The sequence below is a fragment of the Pavona decussata genome, unplaced genomic scaffold, assembly GCF_977016875.1.
Source record: "Pavona decussata unplaced genomic scaffold, jaPavDecu1.1 SCAFFOLD_433, whole genome shotgun sequence".
In the NCBI taxonomy this organism is placed as follows: domain Eukaryota; kingdom Metazoa; phylum Cnidaria; class Anthozoa; order Scleractinia; family Agariciidae; genus Pavona; species Pavona decussata.
The window spans coordinates 273,767-284,988 of NW_028145790.1; the positions used below are offsets into that span (position 1 = coordinate 273,767).

The following is an 11,222-nucleotide window of genomic DNA, read 5'->3' on the forward strand; positions in this document are numbered from 1 at the left end:
TAGCATTTATAGAAATCTGCTTTTCGTATGAGCGTAGTAACCTTACCAGTTCCTCATTCTTTCTGCAGTTATATATATTTTTAGTGCATATGAAGCAAACTTCCCATCGACAATAACAATAATAATGTCATACAGAAGGCAAAATTATTTAATGCTGATTTGTTGTAACAGAAGGCATTTTTTTCTTAATTTTCCTTCACCGCGGTAAGGAGGAGGTGATCTTTGCGCTTGTGCCCCAATCTCGTCCCCAGAGCCCCAACGCGTCAAACATGGCGGCGGAAGGGGCGAATGTAGTTGTCTTTGGCTCTTTGCTAAGTTGTTCTAGAGGTTTGGATAAAAATAGCAGTGTTTAGACGTCTTCTGCTACTAGGATGGTGGACAAAAATAGCAAGGATATTTTTAAGCGCTAGGAAATTTTGCAGAAGTTTTCTAGTTTGGAAGCGATCGAAGTTTTCCTACGCCTCATGTTATTTTTCCTGCGAGACTGTGTGAAAAATGTTCCGTTCTACAGCAGATTTGTTGGGTTGAAGGAAAATTTTTAGTTTGATAACTGTCAAAGGTAGATGGGGTTTTGCTGTGTCGGTGGAAGGCGAAAGTTCCGACGGCTCTGTCAATCAAGGAGGTAAGATAACTTCAAATCTTTATGTATGGATGCACATCTTTGTACTGTTTGAAGTGTTTTTTTTTCTGAAGAAAGAGCAATTTTCTAAAAAAATCTTTGATCTTTAATCAAGATAATGTTAAAATGGCAAGCTAATACGGACAATAGTAGGCCAGTGTTGTTATATGAATTTATGTGGTCGGTAACATAATATGCACTGAATACTAAGAGATCATTTCAAACTGCGGACCAATTGAAAATCGAGTCATTCATGTGGATTTACAAAATATTTTAGATTTCATCGTTTTCTACTCAAATTGGGTGATTTTTTTATGTTCAGGTTCTATTTGAGGGAGATGCATATTGGAGATGTTTGAATACAGGAGAAATATTTCAAGTCAAGTCAGCTTTGTGCCATTTTTCTATTTTCTAATACTGTACTTGTAGCTGATTAATTCAATAAATTAGATTAAGAAGCTCATTTTTTTAAAATTTGTTTTTCCCAGGTTGAAAGCTATTCTTGTACACATGAAGTTGTTTTTTTTTTGTTTTTGTATAAACTCAAATTAGGTGCTCAGTTCCATGCCTTTGATATTGATTTGAGAGAGTCAAGATGTCTTTCTTGCTCTTAACTCTATCTAAGAATGCAGTATAACTTTCCCATTTGCTTTGGAAGGGATAGGAAAAACATGAACCTTTCATAACTTCCTGTCAATCACATTAATCCTTTTGTTTTGAGAGTGCAAAGTGATACTGTTTTGTTCAGGGAAACCACAGCAGTAATGCATGAGTCAACACCCCCCCCCCCCCCCCCCCCAACCCACACCCCGGGACAAGGTGGGGATCTGGAAAAAACCTTGCTCAAATCTTGAATAATATCCCCACCCCTCAGGATCCTTCATAAACTCAAAACATTACCTAATACCCCACCCCTGGGGTTTTAGCTAAAACTGTGGGCCCCAAAATTATGTCAAGCACAAAATATGTAACACCTTGCACACCTTTTCACCTGTTTCCTACATGTAAATCCGCTAGCGTAGGTGCGGTTTTACGTGATGTAAAATTTATTTTAATCTTTTATGTAGGTATATATACAGGTAACACTCCCTGACGTTTGTCACACGAAACGTGTAGGACAAAATAACTTGTTTTACAACTGTAAGAGTTCGCAGACGTGCTGCTCACTAGTTTTATCTAAAAAATTCTTTGACATTGCAGTCTGTTCACAAATCCCCACCCCCTCGGGGTAGCTAAATCTACTAAACGTTTCCAAAGCCCTACCATCTCGGGTATGATTTTGTATCAAATCCCCTACTATTCCCTTGTAATCCCCACCTTGTTCCGGGGGGGGGGGGGGTCAGGGTTTTCGTTGACTCGTGCATAATTGTCTGGCTCTTATTCTGGATATTGCAAAGTCAGCATGACAATCACTTGGGCCTTTTGCTACTTTATATATATGAAAACTAGTAATAATCAAAACTGGATTAGAGTTAACGTTAGGTTCTCTCTCCTTTGCCAAGTTGGTGATATCATCTGCCCCTGCAAAATCTGCAGGGGGTGCCATATACATGTCCCAAGATCCTTTCATTCATGGCAATCAAGGTTGACTCCAATCTGTGTAAGGAGTGCGTTCTTTTGATGTAATTGTTGAATGCAATAAATGTCGTAAGTCTTATAATTTATTCAGCAGAAAAAAAATTTTTTTGCAGTCCCTAGCCATCTGTAGCTGGTTTTTAAAGTTAGTAAATTGTTTGACATAAAATCAAATAACACTTGGGTAATTAAATCCTCAACTCAGTGTCCCTGTCAAAATCTTTACCAAAAAAATCCATCATGCAGTTAAGGGGTCAGTTATCCCCAGCAGTTTTTTTACACGTTGCTACATGAGAATACACTTGGAGTAAAGTAAAAAAAAAAAAAACACAACAATTAAGGGATAATGAAATTTTGTGCTGTGCAGTGCTGATGCAACTGGGGAATCAGAGAATTATATCTGGAGTGTAAATTTCTGTGTGTGAAGGAAACCACTTAAATTTCGCATTGCCCTAGTGAGTACATTTGGTCCATCAGTAATTAAACATTCTGGGGTAGTGGGTTTGAATCCTGCCAAGGTCAAAGAGTTTTAACTTGCATGGACCACATTTCCTTACTGAGGTAATACTGAGAAGAAAGTTTACACTGCAGATTTTATTCTCTGGTTTCTCAATTTAGGTACAGACCTTGCTGTCCTTAAAAGCAAAATCCCAATTGAAGAAGTCATTAAACACTACACTGCTGCAGCCTCATCACTCAATCCAGCTTATGGATAGCACCTCATCTGAGAAGTCCCATTCATTTTTACACAGCAAGATACCTACCATGTATCATTTAATAAGCATTCTGTAGAAATATTCCTTACTTTACTTTTCATCCTCTGGTTTTTCCGAGAAAAAAAAAAGGGTAGGTACAAGAGTGCTTTGAAGAGAGTTGAGTGTGCATATAATAGTCGTCTTCTGAATTCACAAAATGATGAACAACTAATACTTTGCTTGAAATATTGCAAATTAAAAGCATTTTATTACTTCATTCTTCAAAACAATCAGTGGTTTAAACTGTTCTTACATAAATAAAGAAGAGTTTGCATAAGCCCAGTGGACAGAATGGAAAAGGAAAATAATATTAGTGTTTTTCCTTAATTGTTTCTGAAAAAGGTAAACCAGACTATGTGATAAGGTGTAGAAAACTGTAGCACTGGTCACTGACGTCACAAAACCCATGAAAAATAATCAGTTATTATAGGGTGATCAAAAGTAAGTAAAAGATTTAACAATTGACTTGGGGTATAACATTTGTTATAATGATATGTAAATCACTACAGTGGAATACCAATAATTGTTTTTAACCTCAAAGGGAAACATAATTTTGTTCCAAAAAAAGGTAAGAAATTTAATATACGACTGGATCTATCCCTTGATGGGGAAAGTGCACAAAAACGTTCACACAAGAATGCATAATTTACAAGTTTATGAACTGCTTCAACATTAGAACGTCCATTAACAAAGTGATTCTTGAGGCATACAGTGTTTTCATCACATCTACAGGTATGGATCTGTGATGGTAAATAAACAGCTTACATCAATTTATTTTTTGTTACAATTTAAACAACAGGTCTTAAACTCTACCAGAAAAGGTTACACCCGCTGTGTGTGGCTTTTGTGCCCAGGCAGTGGCAGATTCTTAAACAATCCAGAGGGAGGGTACATAATTTATGCAGATGAGGGCCTATGATGATTTTTATTTTTTCCCTTTCATGTTTTGAAAGGCCCCTCTCCCCCTCCCCCACCCGATGATGTTCTAAATATATTTTTTTCTGGCACCCCCTCATGAGATAGTCTGTAAGCCATTGTAAAATACCTTGCCCACTCCCTCTATCACCCTTTTTAACTTTAAAACCTCCTCTAAAATGGCTGATACAAGCATTTCTGGAGTATTAAAATTTTATTACATTTGCGAACTTATAATTAGCTAATAAATTTCACTTTCAAAAATCGTTTACTAAAAATTAAAAGGATAAGGCTGATATTTACTGCATGACTCTAGAGAATGCAGTGGTGTTATGTTGTAAACCACATAATATAAAGAGCTGTTTGGTTTGCCAAGGAATCATTCTAATATTCCTTCATGCAAATACTTACATCGATCTAGCCCCATATAATCTCCTTTTTTGAAAAAAAATTTTCACATCATACAAATTGATTGTAACAAGATATCAATAGATTCTTTTTAAAATTCAATTCTTTTGGAGATGAAATCCAATAACGGACATTTTTTAATGTGGTCTTTATCATAAATACTACATGGACAGTATTTATGATGCGGTAATTATTAATTTTTTAAGATAATGCTGTTGTCAAGTCAGGTTCAGAGATGCCAAATTGTCCAGAATTTGGAACTCTAATTACTGCATCAGGATTCATCGAGCACACAAAGACAGTGGCCAAAGGGAAGCTGAAAGGACTAATTCTACAGTTGGAGATGCCATTATCTATGGCAATTCTATAAAATGGGAATTTATATGTTCTAAGATTCCATGAAAAAACAGACAAGGGAATTTAGAAGATAACTGTGACTAGCTGACAATGAAAATCACAAACATAAAGAATGGAGAGCAATGCATGTCCAGAGGGTTGCCCATGACATAGCGTTGCGCACTGACGATGCACCTGTTCTGTCAGATGATATTTTAAAGGGAATTTGTAACAGAGGGGGAGGAGCAGCCATTAGTTTTTTCTTCTTTTGTTAACAGGACCCGGCTAATCATGATTACATGAAAGCATCCAAAAGTTTAGAAAAACATGTCCCCGGCTATAATTATTTTGCTAAAATTTGTGACTATCACTATGATGTCGGAGAGTTATAACTGGAATTTGACAAAGACACCTGCAAGGTTAAGAAAGAGCAGCAATGCGCTTCATGTAAAAATGGTTGGCTGGCTCCACAATGGGCAGAATTCCACGCTCTTTCTTGGATAAAGAAAAATTAAGGTGTTTTTGAATCTCCGGCTACTTCTTTAGATGGAACAGCACAACCAGTTGATGACTTAATGCCTAAAGCGCAAAAAAAAAATCCTTCAATGAAGGAAAGCTGAACACAGTGAAAAAAATTAAAAAGAAAATTACAGACTTTTCTTCAACAGTGTGCCTTTGTGGTTTCTGAGGAGCTAGTTCAAATATACCTAGACAATTTAAAACATCTCCATTTCTCCAATTAGATTTGCGAGATCAAGCAACCGTCGAGAAGCGACGAAACCGAGACCCAATATATTATTGGCAAGAGTTACTAGACCTTACTACTATCTGGAGGATTAAAATCTCTATGTTTTTGAACTTGACACAATTCAGTTGAGTTACTTGAAAAAACACTCCCTTCCACACACTGAGAAAAAGTTGGAAAATGAAAAGAATGGGCTAATTACCAGTCACCTACAAGAAGCAAGGGGACATGTTTTTGGTGAAAATGAAATCATGTTTTGATGAAAATGAAATCACACTAGTTTTACACTCGCTTTTAACATTGTTTAAAAAGACTTAATTTCAGCTCAGTCAAAAATACTCACACATCTAAATCTTTGCCGTTATACCCTATTATTTTAAGTATTTGTGTTTGTTCTCTGTAAAGATTGTCACAAATAAATGCTAAAATTAGAAATATATAAGCTTATGCGAGAAAAACTTGTCAGTTTATATAAACTGTAAGCTTAAGTTTATGTCAACGACACTGTGTAGCGAGACGTTTGTTTGACTGACTATTTTACCTGAGAATAAAATTTTCTTAAATGAAGCAAAATGGAATGAGATTAGAAAATAAAACTCCAAGGAAAATAACAAACATGGACCGAAAAAACGAGCTCAAAAGACTGCTGTTAAGTTAGCAATAGCTAAAAGTTAAATGAGTTGCATGGTCAACACTGCAAGAAAAACAATAAGCTTATCTTGCAAAACAGCAAAGTTTTGTCAACAAAAATATACTGTCACATAAATAGATATAAATATACTCGCCTCTTTGGAGAATTAACAGTCCTTTTGTGCCATTGCTGATTTTTTCGTTCGTTTTAAAACGTTAAGTGAGCGAAAAGTTTCACTTCAAGAGGAAAAATCCAACGTTTCGTCGTATCGGAACAGATTATAAAAAGGATTTCTCTTCGGCCGCTCTTCATGATGTGGCGTTTCCGCCGCTAGTCGCCTTGCTCTTTTTCCGGCTGATGGAAGGCAAAATTGGACGAGATTAGAATATAACTCCAAGGGAAATAATGAGCATGAACCAATAAAATTACCTCAAAAGACTACTCTGAAGTTAGCAGTAACTTATTTTATAGCTTTATAAGCTTATAAACTGCGTGTCAACACTGCAAGAAATCAATATCTTGCAAAACAGCGAACCCCCAAATTTTTGTCAACAAAATCACAAGAATATACTCGCCTCTTCTGAGAATAACCAGTGCTTCTATTCCATTGTTGATTTTTTCGTTCGTTTTACAACGTTAAGTGAGCGAAACGCTCCACTTCAAGAGGAAAAATCAAACGTTTCGACGCGCCAGATCGGAGTGAAAATGTTCGGATGCCGGTGACGCTAAAAGCTGGAAGGGTGGAACGGCGAAATGGGGAATGGCGGAAAATCACCCCAAATTCTAAAGCGAGAAAAGGCGGAAAATCACCCCATTAGAAAATAAAACTCCCAAGGAATTAATCAACATGGAACGAAAAAAATGATCTCAAAAGACTCCTCTGAAGTTAGCGGTATTTAGCAGCTTCAGCTTAAATTAAACGGCGTGTTAACACTGCAAGAAATCAGGGGCAAGAAATCAAGATCTTGCAAGACAGCAAGCCAGCAAAGTTTTGTCAACAAAATTACATGAATATACTCGCCTCTCCGGACAATAACAAGTCCTATTTATTCTATAGCTAACTTTTTTCGTTTGTTTTACAACATCAAGTGAGCGAAACGTTTCACGTAAAGAGCAAAAATCCAAGTTTGGTCACGAAGGATCGGAGTAAAATGGTTTCACTTCAAGATTCTGCCAGTCGATTTGTTTCTCCCGCCGCTAGACGTCTTGCTGTTTCTCCCGCTGTCGGTCACATAAATTGACTTTGTATTTTGTTCTCTTCAAAAAAACTTTTTGTTTTCTTAATTAAAGCAGTTGGCGATGCAACTTCCAGCCAAACAAACGCGGGTCGCAGCACGGCTTCACACACCTAAGTTTTCCTGTGGCTGCGTACGGGCGTACGGGCGTACGGGCGTACGGTCGTATGGATGGACAAAAGTGACGTCATAACCAAACCAAAAGTTCTCGCATTCACGGGTTACCAAATTCTCTTAGCTATGGGGCTCCGCACGCACGCCTCCGGCGTGCGGAGCTCCGCTAAAATCTGCAATTCCACAGCGACAAACCGATGAGTGGTGCCGGATCACTTGTAGAACTGGATCAGCAAATTATTTCAAATACAAAATACTGACGACAGAATAATCCCAGGCAAAAATATCCAAAATGGCTAGCAAAACTGACATATATTTTAATATTTTAAGATAACAAATTTGCCCGATATCTCGGTTTGCGTCACAAGCCTTTCACGGGTGCTGAACGAAACAAAAAAAAAGAGAGAAAAAAGGGAGAAACATAAAAGGATAGTTTCAATTACAAATAAAGATTTAAAATTTAAAATGCGTGACAATGATCGGTTGTTTAGGACTAAGTTACAAGTATATAAAATATGTTATTGGCGTGGGGACGGCGGAGCCTATTTTCAACTGGGGGGAGGGGCGTCCTCGCAAGGAGAGGGGGCCCCTAGCCCCCATCTCCCCACCGGCTCTCGTTGTTAACCCGATTCTGATAGTTCTCTCTGACGAGACAGAACCGCCTCAACACTAGATACAATAGCCTCAGTCGGTATGTGTTTAGGCGTCACTGAGTGTTTCAGTCCGTAGGAGAGTACCTGGGTTTCAGTCTTGTCTAAAGGACGGGAAGAAATATTCCTGTCCCAGTTGTCGTCAGTCTTGTGTCGTTTTTTGTCTTTAGTACGTTGTAGTCGTGTAAGTTTCTGTTGACTTTGGTTGCGGTGTTGCTCTTTGGTTTTGTCAGCTCGTTTGTCGGCAATAGCCAGTACAGTGTCAAGTAAGTTTGTCGGTATGAGTTGTTTAAGTTTGTCAAGTCGTTGCTGTAATTTGTTGTTGTAGAAGAATCGGCCAAGGATAACATCAGAAGTAGAATTGCTTCTACTATACAATCATCCTCCCTAACTGACAGTAACTTGACTAAAGACGAACGACAAGCACTGAAACGACTGAAAACTGACGAAAACAGCGTCATACTCCCCGCTGACAAAGGACGAGTGACTGTTGTTATGGATAAGACAGACTACTACGACAAAATGGACACTCTAGTTAACGACAAACAGACATACGAAGAACTGAAACGAGACCCGACGCCATCACTTCAACGTAAACTTAACAGTAAACTACTTGACCTTAAGAAAACTGACGTTATTGACATACAACGTTACAACAGACTGAGGTGCCGCGTACCGCAACCACCTAAACTCTACGGACTACCAAAACTACACAAACCTAACATACCCATGCGACCCATAGTCTCGTTCTGTGGGTCCTCGACTTACGAACTATCCAAATACTTGACTACTATACTGAAACCGTTGACAAACGAATCCCGACACAAACTGCAGTCTACCGAGACCTTTATTGATGCTATCAAGACGGTACAAATACCTGACGACTACAAACTTGTGTCTTTTGATGTGAAATCACTGTTCACCAGTATTCCACTTCAACTGGCTCTAGACTGTACTACTACCGCCATCGAGAACTCCACGACAAAACTGCCACTGCCTACAGATGACTTAATGGACTTACTGAACCTCTGCTTAACGTCCACGTACTTCCAGTACAACGGAAAGCACTACAAACAGTTACACGGAACAGCTATGGGCTCACCAGTTTCTGTTGTTGTAGCAGAAATTGTCATGCAGAACATCGAGGAACAAGCCCTAGCAACCTACAAACGGACACTACCGCTCTGGTTACGGTACGTAGACGACACCTTTACAGCAGTACATAAAGACGAAATCGACGATTTTCACGAACACCTTAACAGACAGAACGCTGACATACAGTTTACTAAGGAGATCGAAGAAAATGGTAAAATACCTTTTCTAGACTGCTTAGTTACCCGTAACAACAACGACAACAAACTAAGTACTACGGTTTACAGGAAACCAACACATACTGACAGACTACTGGACCAGTCATCCTACAACCCTACTTCTCACAAAGCAACGACTATACAGACCTTAACAAGGCGAGCACAACTGGTTTGTGACTCACCTGACAGACTCGCAGACGAAAACAACTACTTAGACAACGTTTTCAACAAGAACAACTACAACAAGGACTTTGTTAGACGTAACACTTACAAGAACACACAACCTAACGTCACAAACAACGACGCGACCCCCGTAACCACTGTAACTATACCTTACGTAAGGGGCACTTCTGAGACTATCGCACGGATTCTACAACCCTACAATATCCGTGTAGCTCACAAACCCATAACCACTTTACGACAACTACTGACGAAAGTAAAGGACAAAGACGAACCGAACCGCAGACAGGGAGCAGTTTACAAGATCAAATGCTGCGACTGCCAGGCCTGGCAGAAATTTAAACGTACGACTGACTGAACACAAACGAGCAACTAGAAAAGGTGATATCAACAATCACATTGCTGAGCACCATTTAGCGCCATTGAGCCATTGAGCCATTGCGCACGCATTACCTACTGTACAAATTACTATCAACGACTCACTCAGGAAAGCTGGTTTACTAACTTAGAACAAACGCCACTCAACCGTTGCCTACAACTACCTGCACCATACAAACGGCTTATTGACAACAACAACGAAACAGACAAACAATAGACATTTTACTAACAATAGACCCACGGACTTTTTGACTAACAAAAGACGGATCGAAACGCACCAATCACTTTTTACAGTCTTCACAGCCAATAACATCACGGCTTACTGACAAACGTGGACGTGGACATCTGGACTTCGTTGACCAATCAGGTTAACAACGAGAGACGTATATACCACCTACTGACGTTCCACAATTCACTTGACTTTGAAGATGACTTCCGCTCAGGTTGTCGAAACGTCAGTCAAAGTCACCACAAACAGTCCTTCTCAGGACTACACTCACCCGGATGATCATAATTTACGTATTTATGACATGACTCCTGGGTTCAAACCATTTACAATAATAATAATAATAATAATAATAATAATAATAATAATAATAATAATAATAATAATATTGATAATAATGATAATAATAAGCTTTATTCACCCATCTTAAAATAAATAAACCATATAGTTAGATTTAAGTTAAGAATATACAATTCAATCATAAACGCTTGAGGCCCGCGCAATAAAAAAGAGTCTGCATTTCTTTGGGTTCTAGACCTTCGTATGGTATTTGACCGGCTGTAATGAAAATTTGATTTGGGTGGTTTTTATCATTTACAATTCTTTTTAATTCACGCTCATTAGTTACCAGAACTTATTACTTTTTTGGCCTTTTTGCAATACTTTAACAGTTTAGATCTTTATGAAAATAAAGTTTGTTGTTGTTGGTAAATTTATTCGGAATTATGGTCAAATTTGCGGATTCCTCTGTGCTCTGTGGCGACATTACATTATTCCCGACATTGGACAACGCGTTGTAACTTGCCAACTGACCAACGTAATCTTATCTACCTTTTATAACCTTCTAAGGAGATGTTTGGCTCGTCACGCGTCACGCAATCCTCCTCACGAGCCAAAGAACGTCCGCGTAGGAGGTTAATCTACCTTCAGCTTTCAGCTGGAAAAAAAAACATCGAGTTTATTCAAAAATTCAAGCAATTAAGAAAAAAGAGAGACTGGCCCACAGGAAGCGAGAGCTAATCTAGGCAGGCAGACTAACAACTGTTTAAGGATAAAATTAATATTATTACAGTTATTACAATCAAAGACAGAACAAATAGAATTTAGGGGAGGTATTGGGTAAAATTAACGAGTTGCAACTAATT

General features: G+C 38.4%; 1 protein-coding gene across 1 annotated transcript; it reads left to right on the plus strand.

Annotated features, from left to right (window-relative positions):
* The first annotated feature begins 8,318 nt into the window (after nt 1-8,318).
* LOC146450672 (uncharacterized) lies at nt 8,319-9,831 on the plus strand. Its single transcript, XM_085100102.1, has one exon. It carries the CDS (start codon nt 8,479-8,481, stop codon nt 9,829-9,831), a length of 1,353 nt encoding a protein of 450 aa, XP_084956228.1. The 5' UTR covers nt 8,319-8,478.
* The last annotated feature ends 1,391 nt before the right edge of the window (nt 9,832-11,222 follow it).

What these genes read in the sequence shown, in the direction of transcription:
- LOC146450672 (XM_085100102.1), top strand. Translation starts at nt 8,479, where the DNA reads ATGGATAAGACAGACTACTACGACAAAATGGACACTCTAGTTAACGAC.